We start from the raw sequence: 25,506 nt of genomic DNA, 5'->3' as shown, positions 1-25,506 counted from the left end.
CACTTAAGGGCAGGGTTTAGTGGTGGATTTGGATGGTGGGACTCAATGATTTTAGAGGTCTTTTTCAACCTAAACTATTCTATGATTCTGTCTCCAGAGGTCCCTTCCAAATGCAGACATTCTGTGACAAATTCCACTTAGCAATTAAAATTCAGCCACGGATCATCCTGAAATACACAGTTCTGAGTGCTTCTTCTTGCCCAAGCACTTGTGCAATGCTAAATGAAAGTAATCTTGAAAAGTAGTGTGTAGGCTTCCACCCTAGCAACGAGCCCTGTTGTATGATGTTAAAGATGATGGCTAAATGTTTGCAAGGCATGGTCATCACTCTCCTTGGCATGAGATTTGTGTCTCCTTGTGGCAYCCAGCACAGTGGGACTCCAATCCTGAGTGAGGCCCTGGAGCACTAATGTAGCAGAGATGTTGATTATCACATGATTTTCGTTGCATGCAGATGAGTTTGTTGAGCTACTGTGATTAGATGGTGCATCCAGAGGCAAAATACTGTTTATTGTCAATTACTCATTGACTTGTGCAATAAGTCAGTTTAAAACTTCATTCATTACAACTAGGAAATTTTACTAGTTWTACTACATGCAAAAAGCCCCATCAAAACAACAACAATGGCTAAAGAAAATTACACAGTATCTCAGCAGTAGCTCACGCCAGGAATAGTCATAGGAAAATGCAGCAATTGTGTATACTAGCTTTCTTTTTTTTCCCAACAAAAACTTTATTATCTCTTAAAAACAAAATAACTTACCTCTTCTTTTCCTAATTCTAACAGTACATGTGGATTGGTAGAAATTACTGAAAAATAAAATTACTTGGTTATTTTTTGCATTGGATGATAAAGATTTATTGACAGAATTGACAGATTTATTGAAGATTAYTGCTTAGTGAAAAGCAGCCAGGCTAGAGAGAAATGTGTGTACTTTCTAAAATCAGTTTGGCTGTTAGCAGCAGTTTAACCACCACATTTTGTGGTGAACTGCTGTGCTAACCTATTATCATTATTCAGCAAGTTAAATTAGACTGAAAAAAAGTGCACTGTTAATGCTTCTGAGTCGTTTTTCACACCTGAACTCCAAGTACATTGGTGTAGGTACATAATAAGTGAATATCACATTTCTATATACTTCAAGGCAACTGAGCCTGATTTTTTCAGCAGAAGGCATCCAATCAACATTATCAATGAGGAAAATCAAATTCTTCCAATCTTCCAGTCCCTTGTCAAACAGCCTCACAAAAGCCTGATCAGGACTATAAAATGTAGTTTTAATAACTTGAGAAACATGTCACAACAACAGCTATATACAGGAGACAGAAGGCCCAGCAAGGCCATAATCCTAACCCTAAGCAACAGCAATACTTAAGGGAAAGCATGGTAGAGTTCAAGAACATGGACATGTTTCCCCAGTATGCTTCTGAAAAAATGCAGTGATTTATGACCCATGCATTTTTCAGAATAAAAATTTGAAATTTTGTATATTACAGCATTCAACTGACTCCAGTCAGTTCTCAGATTCATGTCAACTTAGAGCTTCTGCACACAAACACAGGACTGTTTTGAACTACCTCAATACATTAACAGGAGAAATGAAAGCTATTCTAGCAGGTTTAAATCTGTCTATGATAGAGATATTTTCTGTGCAAGTTTGGGCTCAAAATCTCTAACCTTACAAATCATTATTTAAATAAAAGACTTCTTTCAAGAAAAAGGAAACCCTTAACCCTGTCATGAGAGCATTAAACATCTCCTAAATACATACAGTTGAACTAATAAATTTAGAAAAGTACCTTCCTTAGTAATGTACCTCAACATATTTTATGAAGTTTTAGATTAGTAGTTGTAAAACCACTGTTTGTTCTCAGATGAAAATCAAAAAATGACTGAATTAAAAATGAATTACATTAAATGCTCCAGTAAAATTCCTTTTACTTAGAGAACTACTGTTTCCAAATCTTGACACAAAATTTCAGTACTGTCCTCCAAAATTAAACTTAAGAGCTGTGGGAGGTAGTGGTCTGACATATTATTAGAGTATGATTTCTTTAAYTACATGAATATCCTATCAACATGAAAAATTCATTGATGTATTTTTATTCACATTTACTGGCATATTTGAAGACCCATACAATTCTTACCCCGACTCTTCCTGTTGACATGACCATTAAGCCCTCTCTTATTAATTACTATCAATTTCTACAATTTTCTTYTAACACTTCTTTATTTCTAGCTACCTAGTCTTGAGTTTATGCTTTCCACTCAATATTGTGTGAGTATGAGAATAGAAGGCCCYATCTTCCTTGGAAAGAAATCATTAACCGTAATTTAGTGAGGGAACAATGCCGATCTGAAAATGCAATGTAAATTTACTAGTTGCTCAATCCACTATCAGCAGAATCTTTTTCAGCTATTGTATCACTATACTTGCAAAAATCAAATGTCAGACAGAATTGCCTAGTGATACACAGTACAATTACTAAGCAAAATATTACCAGATGCTAGGAATGTAGAAGCAACTACTAYGCACATGTTTATACAGAAACATGTACTAAAATAGAACAAAAAGATATTTGGCAGAATACTGTTATTTTGGAAAGAAAAACAGAAATTATGCAGAGACCACAGCTGTTTTAAATGGTTTAAAATATGGTTGCTTTCAATTCCTTATTTTGCAAAGGTAAAAGTTAAATTCTATTTTTATATGCCGAATGCTTTTAAAAAAGTCTTAATTCAGCTGATTTAGCAGATCTAGAGCTACATAAATAATACCAGAAATCGAGAAAGAAAGAGTCTAAAGTAAAAGCTTTGCAAAAATGAAATTTGCATTGTGAATTCAAGTCTGTTTGCCAATACTGTGCTAAAAAAAATGTAGAGCTGCCAAGCTATACCTCTGAAAATAAGGTTTAAGATTGAAATGTTGACAGGCCCTCAATTACAGGAAATGAACTGGCCACTACTAAAAGCAGAAACCAAAGTAACAACAGCCTGAAATTCATGCTCTGTTAATAAATTGTATGAAATCAGTATTTCTGCTATTTCCGCTTAGATAAATCAGACAATGTTTTGAATTAAGCAATTCCTCTTCAAAACAAATAGTAGGTAGAAAGAAGCCAAGTCAAAGAAGTGAGCAAAGTGGACTCTTCATTTTCACACAAGCACCATAACTCTATTTAAACTCTTAGCAGCAACTTCTTTTTCTTCCACTGGAAAGGCAGCCAAAAAAGGCAAAGATTCAGCTGCAAAGTATTAATTACAAATAGATAATTTCTCTACTACAAAATTAAGATTCCCAATAAGAAATATTATCATCTGGCAAGAAGTAAGGATCGTTGAACACAGGAAGCCAGCAAGCCATAAAAATAGGCCAAGGATATTTTTAAGCCAATAGCTTGCAGTTTAGTGTACATGCTATAGCAAGGAAATCTAACAGCCTCAGGTATTTTACCCAGATAAAAACTAAGTGCTTTCAATTAATTTGCATTAAGCCAGCAGCTTATTCTTGAACAGCAGCCAGGAACCAGGAGGTCCCAAATGCTTTCAATGACATGCCTTTGGTCTACATACCTCAGAAGCCTTTGAGGCTGACACTTTTTGGAGTAAAGCTCACAACACTTAACTATGAATTCTTTTTAATAGAGCAACAATATCTATTTATAAGAAAGAAAAAAAAACCTTTTCTCAGCTTCTCTTACTTGATGATGATATGCAGCAAGTACACAGACTTGGAAAGAAGCTGGAGAGCTGCCTCTAACGTCAATCTGAAAAGGCATTTCCATTCGGCTAAATGACAATACATTGGAAATCACCATGTGCTGTCTAAAACACATTCCTATAATTTTCCACTATCATTTGCCTACTATAAAACCAAGCTTCTACTGGCATAAAAATACTCAAATGAGTCAATATATCAATTAAAGATTAACTAGAAGTTTTACTGGATTGACAGGTGCTAACAGGTCCTTGACAGGAGACTACCAGGATATTAATGATAGTGTAGTCTTAACTGTTTTAGGATTCTCCAAATGGGACATCAGAAAACAACMATTATTTTACTCACACTTAGCTCTCCAATGCTATTATTTCCAGTTTTATTTCTGGCCACATCAGACTTTCAAGAGAGTGGAATTAGTCAGTACTGATGCTTATGTGCTTACAAATAGATTTTTGAAGAACTGAGGAATTCATACCTTTTGACTGATAATGCCTAACAAATACAAGAACTACCACTAGTCTCAGYGGTTTGTGCTTCTCGCAATCAAGTAAGTGTTCTGGATTCCTGTGTTGTTTAAATAAAATTTTATTGTCTTTTACGACTTTAACTTGACCTGAAATCTCCAGCCCCTGTTAAATCAAAATGGGTATTTTACTAGAGTATAATGGGCTTAGCATTAAAGGTGTAATTCAAAGATTGAACTAGTACATCACAATAAAACATACCTTTGTGAAGCATTAATTAAAAATAATCTAGGCAAATTATTCTTAGCTTATTAGCAATACTTGCAAAGATAAAAAAATGTAACAGCTTCTTAAAAGACAAAATGAAGACAGTATTATTTGCCAATATAGTTATATTCTAAAAAGGAAATAAAATGAAAGATGAAGAAAAAACATTGCATGGAAAAGAATATGGAGRGTAACAGCATAACGAACTTTTCTTATTTGGTTAGGAGATCTAATAGTTACTTTTCCATTTAACCGACTGATGAATGGTGGTATGAATCACGCATTTATTTGGACAGAATCATTTTATTGAGTTATAGTGGAATTCACTTTTAATCTCAAGTTAGAAAGTGTAAAAATAATAAAGAAATGAAACATAAATGCTGCTTTTTTAGTAGCATTAAATTTAGTTTAATTTTTAAGTAGTTATAGAATGAAAATACAATCAGACATTCCATATACCCACAGCCTASATGAAAGAAACTTTGCAGAAGTTTATATAAGCATTCTTTACAGGGAAACAGTTACTTACTTTCAGGATTTCTTGCTTCCCACTGACGATGATCTGCTGTTAAAGCTTTCAATTGCATCATTAACAAGGAAAGCTGTGTACAAAGAAAAGAAGTATCTCTTGAAGTATGTTGAGTTGCATTGGTATAAAATGAGGTAGAATGGAACAGAAATTGAGTTAAGTCGATATAGCAGAAAACAAAAGAACATTTTACAATCGAACACTAATTCTTCAAAATATTTTACAATCACTTGCAGGGATCAAGAAATGTTTCTATTATTCTTTCAAAAGGGGAAAATGAGCAGTCAGAGTTTGCTGAGTTGTGAAGGTCCTTCAGAGGAAGATTCATACAGGTAAAGAAATGTTTTCCAATGTTCTCTCTGTAACCCCCCTCACATATCTTTGAATCATTCTCACATATAATATCACWGGGTATCAGGGAGAAGATATCAGCACCTCTCTGTCCACTTCCCTGAGGAAGCAGTAGAGAGGAATCAGGTCACCCCTCAGTTCCTTCCCTCCAAACCAGAGAAGCCCAAAGTCCTCAGCAGTTCCTCACAGTTCATGCCTTCCAGCCCTCTCACCACCTTTGTTCCCTCCTCGTCTGTACTCCAAGACCCTCACAACCTTCTCAAATTGTGGGGCCCAGAGCTGCTGAGCACTGCAGGGAGGCTGCACAGCAGTGAACACAGCGGGACAATCCCCTCTCCTGTCACTGGCAGTGCCGTGCTCGAGGCTCCTGGGATGCCATTTACCCTCTGGGCTGCCCGGTCCCCCTGAGGGCTCACACTGAGCTGCTCTCAACCYGCACCCTCAGATCCCTTTCTGCAGGGCTGCCCTACAGCCACTCCTGTCCCACTTCATCCTGGTGCCCRGCACTGCTCTTAGGTGCTAGGGGCAGAAGCCATCATTTGTCCTTATTAAATGTCACGCTACTGATGATTGCCCAGTTTTCTAAACTAGCTAGATCCCACTGCAAAGCCTCTTGTCCCTCAAGAGTGCAAACAGCACAGTCCAATTTGCTGGAGAAGTCCAGCACAGTCCAGCATGCTCATGGGACATTCCAATCCTTCACCCAGAGCACTGATAAACACGGAGCAGAGCTGTCCCTAGAACTGCACCCTGAGGAATACCCCGGGTCGCTGGGCATCAGCCAGGTATAGCTCCAGTCACTGCAGCCCCTGAGCTCTGCCCTTTAACCAGTCCTCACCCAGCACAATGGGAACCTGCTCATCCCACAGACRGACAGTGTGCCCAGAAGGATGCGGTGAAGTACAGCATAACAATGACATTTAACAAGAAGAAATTACATATGCACTGATTRGGAAATAGTCCAAGGAGGTATCAAAGTTACACCCTCTCTCCTCCCATTTCGCTGGCTATGATAGTCTTTTATCAATTGAATTTTTCAATGTTAGTAGGAAACAACCTGTCCTTATCTCGATCTGTGAGGCTTCAGTTATAATTCCTTTGTCCTGTCCAGCTGAGGAGGAGAATGGTGAACAGCTAAGAGGGCAACTGGTGGCCACAYAGGATCAAGCCCATCGCAGATGCACCTTGAGGCAACTGGCAGGTGAGGTGGCAAAGCCACTATTCATCATATTTGAAAAGTCATGGCACCGGGACAGACTTGAGAGATGGGCCAGTACAAAACTCTTGAAGTTAAACAAGACCAAGCATAAGGTCCTATACCTTGGTCAGGGCAACCCCCTGTATCAATACAGGCTGATTGAGAGCAGCCTTGTCAAGAAAGACTTGGGGATGCGGGTGGATTAAAAGCTGGACATATGCACTTGCAACCCAGAAAGCCAATCATAATCTCTGCATCAAAAACAGCACAGCCAGAAGGTCAAGGGAGGTGATTCTGCTCCTCTACTCTGGTGAAACCCCATCTGGAGTGCTGCATCAGCTCTGGGGTCCCCAACATAAGAAGGATGTGAACTTGCTCACGTAATTCCAGAGGAGAATCACAAAGATGATTGGAAAAGGATCCCTCTCCTTCTATAAAGACAGGTAAGGAGAGCTGAGGTTGTTCAACCCAGAGAAGGCTCCAAGGAGACCTTATGGCACTCTCCAGTACCTGAATGGGGCCTAAAAGAAAGGAGAGGGACTGTTTACAAGAACACAYAGTGTTAGGACAAGGGGAAATGGCCTTAAGATGAAAGAGGGCAGGTTTAGATTAGCTATTAGGAAGGAATTCTTTACTGTGTAAGCACAGAGACACTGAAACAAGTTGCCCAGAGAAGCTGCAAATGCCAGGTTGGCAAGGGTTCCAAGCCAGGTTGGATGGGACTTGCACAACCTGATCTAACGGAATGTGTTCCTGACTATGCCAGAGGGGTTTAGAACTAGATGATCTTTAAGGTTTTTTCTAACCCAAGCCATTCTGTGATTCTACGATCTTAACAGAAAACTAAGTATTTTTACAAAACCAAACAACTGTCTTACCTTGGCATCTGATTGTTGCAGTGTCTCTGTTCCTAGAAGCATCAGCTTGCTCTGACACTAGGTAGAAAAGAAATAAAACACGGAGTTTGTTTACTCTTCTTTTTTGTACAAACAAAACACGATTCTTAGAAATCTAAACTTTTTCTTAATAAGGAATAAAGTTTTGACTTGGATCCTACCACATCCCTCATACCCTACCCCAGAAGAGCAAATTAGGAAATATTTTGAAATCACAACACAGTAAAGTGGAACTTAATGAATCAAAAAGCAGAAAAGTAGCAGCTAGAAAAAGATGTATCATTAAGGTAAAAAGGAAAGTTATGAGGGAAAAGTTCATATGTGGAAAATCATTGAACAGATGAAGAACATGAGAAACAGGGAAAAGAGTCGGCAGTCACATTAAAATACATAGTTTTAGTTTTRTATCATTTAGAGAAGTATACTATACAGTTCAAAATGGCTCCCATGACTGCAATGAAATATACATACAGTCTGAAATTCTCGGCACCACAAATATCCAAGGCAYAGATAGGAGACAGCTGCTAAACTTTCCTTTTTTTCTAATTGTTACCAATTTAACCTGTCCCATGACAAAGSAGGATGTATTCTATTAAGCAACAGAATTACTAAGCAGCACTTTGCAAACACTGTTGTTAATGTTTCGATACCAGAACACTATATAGGATTTCTCCTACAAAAACTGCTCATGATGACACATAATCATTGGAACATTTCATGTAACCCTGTAACCTAGGGGCAAATAAAATGACTATTAGCTTACACCTTTTGCTGAAATACATGAGTGCTTCCAGGATGCAAAATCAAAATAATAAAAATCCTACTGTTCTTTGCAACTTCCAAATATAACACGACTTCTTTTTTGGAACTATTATTTGGGGGATGCTGGGAATGAGATACAAGATATAAAATATTATCAATTCAATTCAAAATAGTAATTCTGATTTCAAAATGTCAACAAAAGTTCAGGTTCTCTGAAGTAATGCCAAACAAAACTTCAGAAGCTTACACACAGAATTCCCTGCCACTCTTTACTTGTGAATGAACTCACCTGAATAATCAACAAGAAATAAAATCACATTAGTCTTTTTTTATCCAGTTCTGTAACATCATTGCATTGTGAGTTGTCTGTTCTACTTTGAGTTTGGAAATACTTTTACTCCAGTTTCTGGTATTTTAATGTTTTGAACCTACAACTCAGAACTCAAGCAAATAATATAGCATGTAAACACCATACAAAATTGAGTGAAACAATTAAGACTCTGTAAAGGTAATTTAGAACATGACTAACATTTCATCTAACACTCAGAAGAATCTTATAGGAAGAACAGTAGTCCCTCAGAACTGATAAAAGTTTACCTTTTCTGGGAATCCTGTAAATAACCAGCCCTGAAGTGTTATTCTTAGCACATTGCCCCCTATATGGAGAAATTTTAACCCTGACAATGTAACTGTCAGGTTGCATAAACATATACAAGTATCACTGTCCTTCTATGCCTCTCTCTCCTCCTATTCTCTCTCTCCTTTAAGACCCGAAGTACTTGTGACCTGGAATCTCATATTTTGTGAGAYTAAAGAGAAAAGGGTCTCAGTATGGTGGTACTACCACAACACAAGTAAATAGTTTAATTTTCCATAATTTTAACATGTAGTCCCACACTAACTAAATCATAATATCAGCACACTGTAAATTAAGTTTGACACCACAAGGAATTCCTCACCCCTTCCAGCCCTTCTACCTTTGATCTTTCTGAAGATCCTTCTTTCTTTTTTCCTTTGTTGTTGTTGTTTGGTTGGTTTGGTTTTATTGAAGTGGTTTCTTTGGAAGGCGTGGTACAAACATATGGTAAACAAAATAATTCTAGAAAAGGTTTATAATAAATCTGGTCTATCACTTTTATTAGCATACCTCTTCCATCTGCCTCCAAATACTTTCACACTCATCCAAGAGTTCTTCCTTGGCACTGACATCACCAGCTCCGTTAGTGATTTCTGATAAACAATCAGCCTGTTAACAAGCAAACAGAACAGTTACCAAGTAGATCTATAATCACTGATATTGGTTACCAAATCACACCTGCCACTTCAGATCAATTATTAACAGAATAAACTCCCTTCATCCAAAGCTTTTAGTTAACTCCCCTACTGTTCTAGACACCACCCAGTCATTATGTAAAATCAGCTAACTATATTACTAAGTAAAACTAGAAGATGCTAATAATTTACTTTCAAAATTGAATTACAAAGTCCTAAATTTTCATAACTGCTTTGATTATCTGCAATGGTGTTTTTTGTGTTTGAACAACTTTTAAAATAGAAACAATAAGAGAATCTCACGTGACACTTTATCTCCGTATATCTGCAAAGTTTTTAAGTGGTTACGTCTGCTGTCAATAAATAGATTAATCTATTTTTCCTTCATTTGAATTCAGAATATTTTTAATTAACAAATTAAAGCATCCCCAAAGATGAAAAACAGAAGAAAAGAAAATAAACGAAAGAACCTGAAAGATACACAGACAACCAAGGAAAGAAAGCACATTGACAGGGAAAAGAAAAATCAACCCAAGTTAAATTAAAAACTTTGATAAATTGTTGSGTCAGAAAGAAACACATACAAATTCAGAAATTCCATCCTAGTTATCCCAATTAAGAGACAGCTGAATGACATCAGCAATTAAGAGGGGAAAAATAAGAAGAGCCAAAAGTTTTTTGCAAGGAAAAGCAACCAGCAGGCTTGATGTACCAGATGCAGGAAGCCTTTAAAAATATCTTAGTGGATCACTAAGCCCACCACATATACAGAGATTAAATAGAAACACCAAAAATAGACAAAGATCAAAAGAAGAATTACATTACACTTAATGATGCACAAAATCCTAACTCAATCTTTTGTTCTTTTTCAAAAGAAAAACGCAGTATCAGAGAAAACTATGTAAAAAACCCAACTTAAATATTCAATTGGTGAAATATTCAATTGGTACTTCCAAAGTTCAAGTACCTCATAGCAGAGTGGACRAGGAAAGAAAATCAAACATCTCACTGGATGCTGGAATGACACTAGAGAACTTATAGGTASCCAATACTACTATACTAAGTCCTCCTGGAACACTAGAAAATCTGAGTTACCATGATCTTACAAGAACTAATGAGCATAGTTTTTGCAAATGAAAATCATTACCTTCTTAAGAGTCTTGGAATGTCTCCATAACATAAAACAGAACCAGTTCACATAATTTATTAAGAATTCTGAAATGGCTAAAGCAAAGACTGCCCAGAAGAAACTAAGAAAGAAATTAAGCAGTCTTAGCTTTTTCTCAGACAAAAAAACTGTAAAGGAGACAATTAAAGAGGATCTGGGAGGATAGTGAGGAGGGAGAAGAAAAAAAGAGGGAAAGAAAAAGAACCGCATGCTTTAGAAATTTGAAAAGGGTCTTGGGAGTGGGATAAAAAAATATTTCTTTCCATGTTCTCTGCAATGATACAATTCATGTCCATAAAAGCATTATGTGAAATAAAACTCTGAAGAGAAAGCCAGAAAATATGCCATCACACAAAAATGATTAAATGACTCAATTGTTGTTGACTATAAATTTCCAGGTCGATTTCACACATTTCAAAATTAACATACTGGGAAACGTCACAGGGTTCACACAAGCCAAACTGACTTGCAGTCCTTAATGCCGTGCTCTCAACTACCCTACACAGTATACACACTGAAGTGTCACCTTCGGATGTTATTTTCTTGTASCTTGCGGTTTTCCCTATTTCAGTATGGTTAAATTACATTTGTATTTTCACACCATACTTGAAAATTGAAGGCTTTTTTGACACTAATACTCATGTCTTCCAGTTTCAACATGTTATTCTCTCTTACCTGGTTTTAGGACTACATAATTAGGTAAAAAATACATGTGAGTCTAACTGTAGGCTCTATGCTAGCCAAAGTTTTATGAAAAAAAAACACAGAATGGGTCAGATTGGAAGGGACCACAGTGGGTCATCTTGTCTAACCTCCCTAATCCAGCAGGGTCATCCTCGAGCATATGACACAGGATTGTGTCCAGATGGTGCTTGAGCATCTCCAGTGACGGAGATCCACAATCCCTTTGGGAARTCTGTTCCAGTRCACGGTCACCTGCACCGTAAAGTTCTTCTTTATGTTCAGATGGAATTTCTTGTGCATCAGTTTCTGCCCAGTGCGTCTTGTCCCATTACTGAGAACCACCGAAAAGAGCCTGAATCCATTCTCCTGGCACTGTCCCTTCACGCACTTACAGACATTACGAAGGCGAAATGTGTCATGTGACCAAGCACAAAATGAAAAAGTGCGAAAAGAGGGTCAGGGAGGGGAGAGGAAAGTGACAGCAGGTCTGAGAGTCACGAAGGCACCTTAGGAAGCAAAATATAGGTAGGGTACAAACAACATCGCAAAAACGATGACACAGGGAGCTCCCCCGCCCCCAACAACAACTCCTGCACCACAACATCGGCGGGTGGACGCGAGGCGGGACATCCCTGCCCACAGGCGAGGGGTGAACGTCGCCCCTTCCCCGCCGGGAAGCCAGCGTCCTCCCTGCAAAGCAGCCCCGCGACTCCAGCGGCCGCGGCCGCGACCCCCTCCCGGTTCCGAGGTATCGGAGCGCCGGGATCCCCCGAGCACCGGGACCCGCCCAGGACCCTCCCGCCGCCCGCCGCCCGCTGCCGCCGCCCGCTCGCCCGTTACTACCATGGCCGCTTCCCGCCGCCCGCTCCGCGGGCACACGTCACTCGCACAGCGCCCGGCGCGCCCGTGACGTCGGCACCATGGCGGCCGCCGAGCCCGAGCGCAAGCGAAAGCAGCAGGAGGTGGCGGCGGGCAGCGGGGAGCCGGCGGCAGCGGACGAGGAGGAGGATGAGGAGGAGCGCTGGGTCGGGCCGCTCCCGGGGGAGGCCGCGCAGGCCAAGAAGAGGAGAGGTAAGGGGAGAAGCGGAGCCCTGCCCCGAGCGGTGTCCGGGACGGTGGGATCGCCACCAGGCCCCTCAAGACGGGAGTGGCCATGAGCTGAAAGCGGCTGGCAGAAACTCGTATGCTGAATTACTGTCTCGTGTGTGAAATAACCACGCTGGAAGGGAACCCTTCGGGTGCGGAATTACAGGGCAAGGGTGCTGAGAAATTTGTGGCYATTCAGCCTGGAGAAGAGAAGGYTACATAGAAACTTAATAGCAACCTTCCGGTATCTAAAGGGGCTTACAGGGAAGTCGGAGAGTGAGTATTCGACAGGAGCTGTAGTGATTGCACAAGGAGTAATGCATGCAAACTGAAAGAGGAGAAATTCCGACTAGTTATAGGGGAAAAATTCTTTATTGTGAGATACTGGCACATGCTGCTCRGCGATTTTTCGGTGCCCCAGCCCTGGTAAGGTGAATAAGACTTTGAGAAACTTGGTCTAGTGGGCGGTGTCCCTGCACATGGCAGGGGACTTGGAACTAGATGGTCTTTAAGGCSTATTCCAGCCTTAACGTTCTATGATTCTRTGGTTTATGCTTTATGTGGAGGACACTTTTCAGGGTAAGAGCTCTCTAGGTTGTATTTTGGCATGTGGTATTGAGGTGTGCAGCAAATCCCACCTCTCTGGATATCAGTGTAAATGTGACTTTGACAAAGTTCAGCAGATATAAACCTGCAGGTTCAGGAAAAAATGCCATTACACAGGTATTAACAAGTAGGATCTGAAAATCAGAGACAAAACTCAAAATCAGATTAKTTTAGGTCAGCCAGTTAAACAGTGAAATAAGTGGGTACCAGCACTTAGAATTTAAACTATAAAACCTGTGTGGGGCCACAAATCTCTTAAAAAACCCAGGGGTACATGTGGTTTTAGAATGAAGTGCAGATGACTCTCTGTTTTCTGGCAGTAACTTAAAAACTGGTGATTGATTTAAAAAAAAAAAAAATAATTAAGACAGCTGAGGTAACAGTTGCTTTAAAAGAGAAGAACAGTATGAGCTAAAGCAGCATTTGAGTGGCTTTAGTCCAGGGCAAATGTGTGAGACTGAATGCAAAGCTAAAAGCCCTTTAATTCTGTATACACAAAATCCTGCATGTTTTTGACTAAAATATGAGTAAGCAATACAAGGATCAGTGAAAGAGAACAGAAGCTTGATATACCTTTATAAAACAAATAAAATTCCTGATTTTTCTTCTTATTCTRTGTAGTTCTTGAATTTGAACATGTTTATCTTGAAAATCTGCCGTCAGCTTCGATGTATGAACGTAGTTACATGCACAGAGATGTTATTACACACGTAGCATGTACTAAGTAAGTATTTTTGTTTTCCATTGTATTTCTTTGTCAGGGATGTATTTTTGTGTATGCTAACAATTTTACATTGTCAAAGTTTTATAATGAAAAGTTACAGTGTGCTGAGATACTATTTGAAAGGTGGTAGGGGTTTGTTTGAAACTTAAATGGCTTACCTAGAAGCAAGATAAAAATTGTTTGTATAGAGTAAAGGAAAGTCTTAAAATCCTTATAAAAATGTGCACTAARTACAGGAGTAAGATCAGACTGCCTCTGAAGAAATACCATTTACCAGAGCTGCAGAGATCACACAGACACAGACACTCACACATACACATACATGCTCAAATCAAACAATTAAAATAGGAGTTACATTTTCATATTCAAAARGTGTTATATGTTCCTTCCATTTAGGCTGTGGCTTTTCATGGGTTAATCCAGAATGCACTTAAAATACCTGTTTATTTCCAGGAGTTGTAATACCCATTTAGACAGACTGTCACAGTAATTTCTTGAAATTGTATTCTCTGCACAGCATTAATTATAGTGCAAATTGCTGACCAGTGGGAAGGTGTATAATGTGTGTATCTGTTTTCTTGTTTTTATTTTTTTTTTGTAATTGTAGGACAGATTTTATCATAACAGCCAGTCATGATGGACATGTAAAATTCTGGAAAAAAATAGAAGAGGGGATTGAATTTGTCAAACACTTCCGAAGTCACTTGGGTGAGAAGTCGCTCTTTCTTTAAAAGTCCTCACTTTCTGCTCTTCCTTGTTCTTTGTTGTTTGAAGAGAGAGTGTAAATAGAGAGATTCTGTGTTTCTGAGTGCAGAGATTAAATTATATCTGCCTATCTTCCTTTATTCACATTTTGCACCCAAGCTCCATTAGGGATAGGATGAGAATGAATCATGTGGGATTCTGCTTTCAGAGRTCCCCTACATCCTTTGCATTGCCTGTGAGGAGAATATCTGGGACGTAAGTGAACAATATACACCAAAGGGTTCAAAAAATCCAGAGAACTTTAAAAATATGTTGCTTTAAATAAGGGTACTTCAATCTCTTTTTATTTTTTACCCTTGCAATATGGAAAAAAGTGACTGTTTTAATTTGGAATTACTGTACCTGTAAAGTTTCCATTGTTGTTGTAACTATCAGCTAGATTGCAATTAAGAAAAACTTTTTTTTAATGCAATTTTCTGAACTAATAAGCACACAAAGCTCTTCAACACTATGCTGAGCTTTAAATAGGCTGGATAGAAAATGAATTTCTCAATGGAATTCGAAATTACAATATGCCTGAAGGAAAAAATCCAGTTTGATATGGAGAATGTTRCAGTAAGAAAAAAATTTAATAATAGGTAGCAAAAGTACTTTTTAGAGTTACAAGAAATATTCAAGTAGGTTGTTGATCTTAACTGTGAGCTTCTCATTATATACAGAAGCAAAATATGAGAACAAAACCTACCATGCAAAAATCAGCATTTTGAGAGATTTGTGGAAGGCTCAGTTGCAGAGTAATTTTGGGTATTGTGTGTATAATAGTCTGGGTTCTGCTGTCTTCATCCAGTTGMGAGTTGCAAGGTGAGGAGCACATGACCTTTATCCCATCATAATGTTCTAAATTTTGTAAAATCAACATTTTAAACTAAACTAATTGCCATTATAATCTTTCACTTATATGTATGGTAAATTGGTCTTTATCACATACCTGAGTCTAAACACTGATATGATACAAAGTTTTATTCTGTTAATTTTTTTTTTTAATAGTTCATTGAAGTCTGGTAGAGTTACAAGTGAAAAAGGTGACGGAATGGTTGGGAAACAAGTTTAAAACTAGTTTCATCCCTGTGTAATACTGAAATGAAAGATTTTCTTTCCTGTTTCTTAATAGTGTCTCAACTTAATTCACAGGTGTTATTGAGAGTATTGCTGTTAGTTCAGAGGGGGCATTATTCTGTTCAGTTGGAGATGACAAAGCAATGAAAGTGTTTGATGTAGTCAACTTTGACATGATCAACATGCTGAAACTTGGGTAAGTTACTTGGTTCTTGGAAGTATTCATTTGAGATTGTAAGTAGGGGTTATTTTGCTAAGAGGTAAATCAGCAGGGGGTTTTGAGTTCCTTCTGTTCCCCCATGCCGCAGTCAGATAAAGCTGAGTAAATTGCATTATCTGAAATGAATCCAATGGCTGGAAACCTCCTGACTGAGTAGAAAATATTGCAACTGCAACAGTAGAAGAGAGGAGCAAGAAAGGCGTTTCCTTGGTGTYGAATATTTTGCACAAAGATGTGGTGTTTCTTCAAGTATTTAGCTAGGCATAATTTTTTTTCTKTGGCTTGGCACTGAATTTCAAAATTGCAGTTCACTAATAGTTCCATTAGAGAAGGGATTTGGCCTGTCTGTTATTGTCTTATTTGTTGTCATAGGGATACAATCTCCTTCTTCCATTAAAAGTACTATTGTTGTTTTCTTTAATCTTGTAGCATTTCTGTAGTTACACAGTACATAGCTAAAGGATCTGGGAGAAATAGGAATGGATATTACTGGAATTGTAACAATACCAGAGAAAAACAAAACCACCCCACACTTTGAAATGGTGGATTTGAAAGGCTGGAGGATCAATGAATGCTGCATCAAGAACAGTAGGAATACTAATTCATCCATAAGTGTTTTAGAATTGGAAAACATACTTTTCATAGTCTATTATGTACTGGTTAATATTGAAACRGAATAGAAGTATAAAGCCAGGGAAAAAATTTACATAGGCACATCTAATAAAAGCTTATGCTATTTGCTTTGCTAGTTATATTTTTAGTATCATGCTCCAGGTAATGTACTTCACCTATAGGTATTGATTCCTTTTGGCTGTCAGCTCTGGAAGAATTCCAGTTAGGCTTAATCTTTTGGTTTTGCTGGTTTTTGACTTAGCAGCCCTGTACTGTTACTACGTAATTGGTAAAATTATAGAAAAAGAAAAACAATATTAAAAAAAAACACCCCACATCTGCAGATCTTGCTAATAATATAATTCTTGCTAATAATGCAGTGTGGCTCTTTGCAAATCCCCACACTTTGTGCTTTCATCAGTGATCTGGAGAAGGTTGACTGTTTCTGCAGAGACATCATATTTATTTATTTGTTCCTGTTCTTTCTAATGAACCTGAGACAAAGTGTTTSTCTTTACCAACAGACATTGAAAATCCAAATTATTAGTGTTTGTCATGTCAGAATATCATCAGTCTTTCAGTATCTGCTACATTGATTTGTTAAAAGGTACTCAACATGAGTGTCCTATGGAGACTGTAATTTTTTTTTTATATTTGCCATTTCGTTTGAGTTCTGGTTTTTAGAATCTTTGCCTACAAACTTTCAAACAGACCTAATTTATATTCTTGACTGTATCTCTGGCTTATTTTATTTGTAGAGTATGCTTTTGCAAGTAGCAAATGAATTCCTTCTTAAATGCATTCACAACCCTTATTGAATATAGGGGAATTGTCTTATTTTTGTTTATATCAGTTCTTGGGGTTTTTGTTGTTTTGTGTGGGGTTTTTTTTGTAAGATCTAGTTGAACATTTCTGTAAGTGTTTGGCAGAAGTGCAGCTGTCTTCATTTCCACTGAGTCATTACTCAGTTAACAGATGGAAGAGAAATGGTATTGATGCATAGAAGTTGAGTAGTAATCATCAATGCCGCTTGGGCTCTTTACCTGGATTTCCATCCTTATTCCTCCTTTTTACCCACTTTCTGCTTGGACTATCACAGCTTCTTTATAAAATAATATTGCAACAACAGAAATTGGTAGTTGTCCGCTGAATGGTATTTCTTGGAAAAGCTTGTCTGTCATATGCTGAATATTAGTAAGATATGTATTAGCAATACTAAAATTTGCTTCTGATGTCCAATTTAAAGTTTACAGCATAGCTTATCTAATTAAAACCATTCTTTTTTTTTTTTTTTTTTTTTTTTTTTTTTTTTCTTTCTACTCTTTGTTGCAGCTACCACCCTGGCCAGTGTGAATGGGTATATTGCCCTGGAGATGCCATATCTTCTGTTGCAACATCTGAGAAAAGCACAGGAAAAATATTCATATATGATGGACGAGGAAATAACCAGCCACTTCATGTTTTTGATAAGCTCCATATGTCCCCACTTACTCAGATACGCTTGAACCCTGTCTACAAAGCAGTTGTGTCTTCTGACAAGTCTGGAATGATCGAGTACTGGACTGGTACTCCTCATGAATATAAATTTCCCAAGAATGTGAACTGGGAATATAAAACAGATACTGATCTGTATGAATTTGCTAAATGCAAGGCTTACCCATCCAGTATAAGTTTTTCACCTGATGGCAAGAAAATGGCCACTCTTGGGTCTGATAGAAAAGTTAGAATTTTTCGTTTTCTGACGGGGAAGCTCATGAGAGTCTTTGATGAATCTCTGAGTGTGAGTTTCGTCTTGTTTCTCTTTCTTTGAAACGTTTTCTGTACTTACTTGAATTTATTTGCCAGCACATTTACCTAAGCTATCATTTTTCCCTAAAGGCAATCTTCCTTTTCTTGCAAAAAAGGCCTTCCATATTCTCTTACTGTGTCTTTTAGATTGCTTTTCCCCAAATTCAGTTCTTACTGATTATGTTACCTACATASTGAAATACAGACATTGATTTTGATCTGTGTTTTCATACTGCTACATTACATTTTACTAGAAAGCAATAATGGAAAATGCCCATTTCAAATAACATCGTAATAATGAATTAAATATGTCACCTTCTAAGGAATTTGTTGGAAAATTGCACACTTTTGTGTGCCTAGGCCTAACCTACAAAATGCCTGTTATGTCATTAAAATAGAGTATTACTTGTATTTATTTAAATCCTTCAATTAASTTTGAGTGGAGTAATCTCACTTGAATTTCATATTTTGTAATCATGTCAATCAGTGTTTTACTGGATAAAAGTTTTCAAATATGTTAATATAGTAGTGCTGGGTTTTTTTCTGTAGATGTTTACTGAACTTCAGCAGATGAGACAACAGCTGCCTGACATGGAGTTTGGCCGACGTATGGCTGTTGAGCGTGAGCTGGAGAAAGTGGATGCAGTAAGATTAATTAATATCATTTTTGATGAAACTGGACACTTCGTTCTCTATGGAACAATGTTGGGCATTAAGGTCATAAATGTAGAGACTAATAGGTAAGTTCCAGTGACATATATTGAGATAAATTTCTGTTTTAAAGTCTTTATTCTGTCAAATGAAGAGCATATTTAAAATTTGGTATGACTGTGGAGGTATCTAATCTTTTTGTGTTGTTATTTGGGAGCCTTGCATTCGACTRTAGAGAAGATACTCTCATTCTTTGTAAAGAGTTGTTGCACTTTAAGGCTTAGTCACATGAGGAGAAAACAWGGCGAGCACATGTGTACTAAAATGTTTAATCAATCTCTGGCTAATTGGATGGAATAATGTAAAGGTGAACCATTTAGTTGGGATTTTATTACGTAAGGAGGCTGACTGGTAAATTAAGGTGGCAAGTTTGAATAGAGAAACATCATGAAAATGACAAGTAATGATTTTGAGAGAGTATTACGTCAGAAAGGAGACATTCTCTGACTGTGAGCAGCTGATAGTTCCACATCTTTACATCTTGTACTTCAGGTGTATTCGTATATTGGGAAAACAAGAGAATATCAGAATGATGCAACTGGCTTTGTTCCAAGGAGTAGCAAAGAAACATCGTGCTGCGATCACTATAGAGATGAAGGCATCTGAAAATCCTGTTCTCCAGAATATCCAGGCAGATCCAACAGTAATCTGCACAGCTTTTAAAAAAAATAGGTTTTACATGGTATGTGTGGTTTCTGTTTAAGTAATTCCATTCTTTTATTGATGTTTTCTCTACATTGTTTTTTGGTTTCCTTCTTGCACCTTTCTAGTGCATTTTGTCTTGTGTAGTTGCAAACACAGCTTTTACAAAGGAGTCCCTTTATATTGCAAGCACATGCTAGAACTTTTTGTCTTGAATTATCAATACATTAGCTAGAAACAACTGTAATTTTTAATGAATTTTTACTCCCTTAGGAAGATATCATTTCATTGTAATTGAAAAAAAATCAAGAACTTTTAAAAAAGCTAACAGATCTTACAAAGAAACATTAATTAACCGTATGAATTAAAAATACAATAGAAAAAAAAAACGTTCAGACCAGCATCAAGACTTGGTAACAYTGAGGACATTGTAGGCAATCAAGAAAGACAGGAGTCATGTTCCTGTTCACAATTTGCTTTTTTGGTGAGATGGAACCAAACGGATAAGCAATTTCAGAGTGGTTAGTAGTTGATTTGAGAGATGGTATCCATAGAAGTTAGAGATTGATCTGTCTGTTATGCCTTAAATTTGCTGGGTTTCTATAGGTTTATATTAATGCAGTATTGGAATAAGAGAATTTATTTTAATTTTGTAGCACAACTAAAATTTTTGGCATGAAACCTGCCAATTTTGTCTGAGTATAGCACAASAACCTGGTATTCCCCGCTCTTTTTAAAGAAAAGATGCTGAACTAGTGCGGACTGCTGTTGTAAAGGGGGGAAGGTTTAAAGATAACAGATTATGAAAAGTTACTGGGATTTGCATGTAGCTGTTCTGGAAATTGTGACTTTGGAAATGCTGGTAACACAAAACAGAAGTGCGAGATAGACTGTCTATGAATTGTCTTTGTACATTTCAAATTGAATTGGGTGTTCAGCAGGTTAAATAATTATATTGATGTTTTGGGTGCAGAGCAGTGYATATTTTAAGAGGAAAAAGAAAAAAAGCAGTTAACCTTCTGTTCTTTTGTGCAAAACCATTCTTCAGTTTACTAAACGTGAACCAGAAGACACAAAGAGTGCAGATTCTGACAGAGATGTATTTAATGAGAAACCTTCTAAAGAAGAGGTCATGGCAGCCACTCAGGCAGAAGGTCCCAAAAGAGTGTCAGACAGTGCCATCATCCACACAAGCATGGGAGATATTCATATCAAGCTTTTTCCTGTTGAGTATGTATTTGCTGGTTTTTCTGTTGTTTTCGTTTTGTTGCTTTCTTCCATCCCKTGTGGTTGCTATATCCAAGACATATCTCATGCTAGAAATAATTATTATTTTTCCTTTTTTTTTTACTGTCTTTATTTCCTGACAGTTTCTTAATGTGCCAAGGTAGGAATGTGACTCTTGACAAACACAAATAAATTGGGGTAAAAATAGGTCTAAATAACAGTCTGAGGCACAGGAGTTTTTTAAATTTTATYTAGGTTTGTTTAGTTATTGGTTCAGGGGGGCTATTCATTTTTTCAGTTTTGTTCTTGGACAGGTCATGGTACCCTTCTGTGTAAGCTGTGTATTGTAAGGCAATGCTGTTTGCATAGATCTTGAAAAAGAATGATGGTGTTGGCAACAGCAGTAGATTTGGCAGTAGGTCTGGGCAAGCCAGAAGAATGGTARTTGCAACTTCCAAATGTGGCCAGCGTACTCCGTTATTCCAGCTCCGTTAAAAGCAATATAACATTTACACCAGCATATAATACTAGTGTTCTGTATATCCAAAACTAGGTGTAGAATTGAAAAGTTTTATGCATGACAAGTGCTAAAATCAGTGTGTCATACTCTCTYCTTTGTGATTTGCAAAAAATTGCAAATATTCTGTTATTTAACAGTATATTTATATAACATATTGCTATACATAGWAACTTAATTCACACAGATGTACTCCTTGCTTCACCGAAAAGAAACTCATTTTTAGTCATAAGCACAGGTAAGGCAACAAYACCTCAGGTCTACCCTGTAGGGCCACCAGACTTTTATTGTAGTCTTCACCAGTGTCTCCTTGCATCATGCTCTAGTTTCTAGAATTCATAATTATAGCATATAGGTTGCAATAATGGTACAGCTCTTGCCAGTGAGTGACAGGCCAAATTACATTATTTCTTTGGTTTTTTTTAATAGTTATGCCAGTGTATCCTATCTGCATGCACAGTGTTGCAAGGTGCTTCACTGCAATCTTTTGTATGCAATTTTACATTAAATACGGTACTAGCAGGGTTGGTTATTGTTAGGTTTGTCTTTTCTTGTAGTATTTTTTTCCCAGCTGAGCTTAAATTTAAAATCTCTTTAATGTGATTAAAACTTTAAAGAAGAGCATGTAGGATATGGCTCTATACACTCTTGAATTCTTTGGTCTGTGAAATAAATTTATGAATAACTATGTACTGCTCAGCAAGAACTGGGACTATAATCTTGTCTTTTCCATTAGTTATGCCAATGGTGTTTTCACAAGATAGCTTAGAGTGTCACTAAAGCCCAAGCTAATGTTCCTTTTCACAGCTAGGGTAGAGTAACTTTACAGCTGTGGACTCAACTTGGCCATTTTCTCCTTATTGTGAAAATGTGTGACTGTGTGAAGCTATCAGGGTAGATCTACTCTGGCTGCTTTTTGTAAAAAAAACTCCTTTTTGTAAAAATAACTGAGGAGCCATCGTGAAAAAAATTCCACTCTGGTAGTAACTCTTAGAAGTAACAAAACACAAAGGTGAAGTGGTTGGCCCTTTTTATTCCATCAACAATAAGATTCCATCTCTTCCCCAATGTTGGCAAGTAGTTTCAGAGAAGAATAACTGACACTTCTGACTATGAGTTCTAGAATCTTAAAACATTTTGTTTTTATGTTTTTACTTCTTGCATGCAACACTTGACACATTTGCATATATATCTTAAAAGTAGTGTAGAGTGAACAACTTTCTCCTTGTAGAGCAAACATAGTTATCTTCAAAATGAGTATTGCAGGTAGGAAACTGGGGAACCTAGTCAGTGGTATCTTGTACTAGGCCTTGAGGAGATAGATTTGGTTTCTGGCACTCAGTTTAATGCCAGGCAGCAACTAAATCCCCAAGAACCACTTGCTCATGTCCCCCTTGGTGGGAATGCTTGTGAGATGAGGTGCAGGCAGTTTAATAAGGAAAGAAAAAGCATGCAAGCATAGCAAAACAAGGAATGTAAATAGGCAGGTATTCTACTATCTACAAGAAAACAGGGCTCCATCACATGTAGTGGGTGCTTGGGAAGGCAAATCAGCATTACTCTGCATGTCCCCTGTTTTTTTTTCCCCAGCTTTTACGTGCTGAACATGATGCCATGTGGAATGGGGCATCCTGCTGGTTGGCTGGGTTCAGCTGTCTCAGCTGTGTCCCGTCTCAACTCCTTCTACAGCCCAAGCCTCCTCACTGGTGGGGTAGGATGAGGAGCAGAAAATGCCTCCATGGTTCATAAATGCTGCTCAGCAACAATTAAAACATCCCTGTATTATCAGCACTGCTGCTGCCTGTCTGGGTGATCATGCAACTTTGTGCATCAAAGGCTTTTTGCTTTCAGCTCTGGGTTTGAGGAAGTGGAGATTTGTTTTTTCCTTATTTGGTGCAATCCTTTCATACAGTGTACTGAAATACTGCACAGCACAACAGCATCTTAGTCCCAGCTGAAATCTTTGTGGTCTTGTCACCAGACAAATATGATAGTAGCCTGTGTTTTGTTGCATGATTTTAGGTGCCCCAAAACAGTGGAAAACTTCTGCGTGCACAGCAGGAATGGTTACTACAATGGACACATAATTCACCGTATCATCAAGGTAACTTGCAACATGTTAATTTTATGTTAATTTAGATAATGTACTGTGGTGGTTAGTCCTCTTAACACTTCCATTTCCCTTTTGTTACAAACAGGATTATTGGACTGGCTGTAGAGTTCCCTGTAAAATCAGAACAACTCTGATGTTTTAAACAGCTTTGTCACTTACTAAATTTGTCAAAGTTGTTCTGCAACTGATAGGGTGGCAGAAAACTGAAAATTGAAAGATAATTTCAGTTATCCTGCTTGAATTAAAACTTGATTTCATGTCAGAAGGCCTTTCTTGAAAGGCTTCTTATTTCTGTCACACCAGAATCAAGTGATAGAACCTAAGAATTTGCTAAAGTTAGACAGGTAGGTTTCTGTCCTTCAATAGCAGGAACAGTGAGTAACCTTGCTTTTTCACAAGTATTTGATAGACACATAAAAAAGCCTCAAATGCTTTGTCCCTTATGCACAACATTTGAACACATTTTATTGAAAAGTTTGAATAAGTTGGAAGAAATGTCACCTGGCATATAACACTTCTGGTTATTTATTCTGTACAATAATTTGATAATATTTAATTTCTGCGCAGGGTTTCATGATTCAGACTGGTGACCCAACTGGTACAGGAATGGGAGGTGAAAGTATTTGGGGAGGAGAATTTGAAGATGAGTTTCATTCAACTTTACGACATGATAGACCATACACACTCAGCATGGCTAATGCAGGACCAAATACCAATGGATCCCAGTTTTTTATAACAGTAGTGCCTACTGTAAGTAACATTTAAAGCTCAATTTRAGGCTTGAGAGGCTTTATAGATAGTAAAAAACCTGTATTTTTCTCATGGAAAAAGGAACACAYGAGTACTTTGCAAATGATGCACATGATGTGTACTGCATAGGCTTCACTGAAACTATCCGTTAAGAGAAATATTTTTCTATCAGTTGTGTTCAAGAGGCTTGTTGCCTTAAATRGAGTAAGGATGGCATAAAATTTTTAGGCATGTTTGCAATTACGTATTACTAGAGTATCTTAATATTGGTTTAAACTTGATAGAAACCTAGGTATTGCTTAGATTCTTTGGGGTTTGGATATGGTGCCAGAATGTCTCCTTAATATTGCCAATTTGCAGATGCAAAAAGGAGGCAGGGTTCAGGTTTGAGAATTCCATTTAACCTAAGTTTGGAGCCAACAATAAATTTTGGTATGTGAATATATGAGGTAAAATCCAAATCCTTMAAGCTAACATTTAGAAGTACTTCTACAGTACTTCCTTCAAAGTCATGTGTCTTTAAAAAAAAAAMCCCACCCATCTSCCATAGTTTTGAGGTTTACTAAGTTGTATCAGTGCCTATATTCACATTGGGCGTACTGTATGAACACTGAATTAAAAGGTATTCTGAACTGGCACTTGAAATTCYTCTGTGAAAAATACCATGAAACAGAGAGACTGACACAACATTTCTGTGAATATACTTYAAAATAACCTGTACAATGCTACTGCACTAGTAGAATGTAACCTTTGTAGTACTTAGGAAAACAATTGAAAAGGTAAGTTCAAATGCATATGAATACGTGTTAGCTGCATTCTAATAYTTACTTACATGCTAATATTTACATAGTGGTAGGTTCCATAGTCTGGACACACAAATCTTTTTGGTTTGGTACCTAAGATGTTGCTTTCTGTTTTAAGAAGCTTTTTTTTCTCCTCCTGTACTCTCAAACAGCCGTGGCTCGACAACAAACACAGTGTATTTGGACGGGTGACTAAAGGAATGGAAGTTGTTCAGAGAATCTCAAATGTAAAAGTCAATCCCAAAACCGACAAACCCTATGAGGATATCAGCATCATTAATATAACAGTGAAATAAGGCAGGCATTGAAGGTTCCATCTTAAGTAGGAAATCAMCTGAGCATCCGGTACCCAGAAAGGTACACAGAAAGAACAAACATTTTTGATAGTTCCTAGATCTAGTAAGTACCAGGACAGAGCAATCACCAGTTCTGCTGTTTTTAATGTACCTAAAGTGCCCTAATTGTGTATTTCTGGTAACTTTGTATTTTGAAGTAAAAATACCTGCATGTTTCTTAGAAAGTCTACTGTCTTTCTTGCTTTTCTTCTATGCAAAATTAAAGATAAAAACCTTC

At 37.5% G+C, this 25,506-nt stretch overlaps 2 protein-coding genes across 2 annotated transcripts in view; one reads left to right on the top strand and one right to left on the bottom strand.

Moving 5' to 3' along the window:
* Window positions 1-12,206, bottom strand: part of CENPK (centromere protein K) — a 21,014-nt gene extending 8,808 nt beyond the window's left edge. The window contains exons 1-5 of the mRNA XM_057389631.1: window positions 12,157-12,206; window positions 9,337-9,435; window positions 7,410-7,466; window positions 4,983-5,055; window positions 764-810 (exon numbers count right to left, since the gene is read on the bottom strand). Coding sequence (XP_057245614.1) covers window positions 764-810; window positions 4,983-5,055; window positions 7,410-7,466; window positions 9,337-9,435; window positions 12,157-12,159 — 279 coding nt within the window. The 5' untranslated portion in view covers window positions 12,160-12,206. The remainder of the gene's footprint in view (window positions 1-763; window positions 811-4,982; window positions 5,056-7,409; window positions 7,467-9,336; window positions 9,436-12,156) is intronic.
* On the top strand, window positions 12,202-25,506 carry PPWD1 (peptidylprolyl isomerase domain and WD repeat containing 1). The gene is made up of 11 exons (XM_057389630.1): window positions 12,202-12,384; window positions 13,627-13,729; window positions 14,337-14,437; window positions 15,626-15,746; window positions 17,715-18,162; window positions 18,720-18,910; window positions 19,374-19,563; window positions 20,572-20,753; window positions 23,290-23,371; window positions 23,948-24,130; window positions 25,086-25,506. Exons 1-11 carry the CDS (start codon window positions 12,234-12,236, stop codon window positions 25,227-25,229), a joined length of 1,896 nt encoding a protein of 631 aa, XP_057245613.1. The 5' UTR covers window positions 12,202-12,233; the 3' UTR covers window positions 25,230-25,506.

This window comes from Malurus melanocephalus, unplaced genomic scaffold (genome assembly GCF_030028575.1).
Source record: "Malurus melanocephalus ecotype Western Australia unplaced genomic scaffold, MMel_1.1 scaffold_18, whole genome shotgun sequence".
NCBI classification, from domain to species: Eukaryota; Metazoa; Chordata; class Aves; order Passeriformes; family Maluridae; genus Malurus; species Malurus melanocephalus.
Note: the sequence above shows the minus strand (reverse complement) of the source record. Positions and strands in the feature narration are given on the sequence as shown.

Bases quoted from the DNA above. Each gene is read 5' to 3' on its own strand.
- PPWD1 (XM_057389630.1), top strand. From the start codon at position 12,234: ATGGCGGCCGCCGAGCCCGAGCGCAAGCGAAAGCAGCAGGAGGTGGCG. The intron at 18,163-18,719 runs GTGAGTTTCGTC...TTTTTTCTGTAG, and splicing joins TCTTTGATGAATCTCTGAGT to ATGTTTACTGAACTTCAGCA. The intron at 23,372-23,947 runs GTAACTTGCAAC...ATTTCTGCGCAG, and splicing joins TAATTCACCGTATCATCAAG to GGTTTCATGATTCAGACTGG.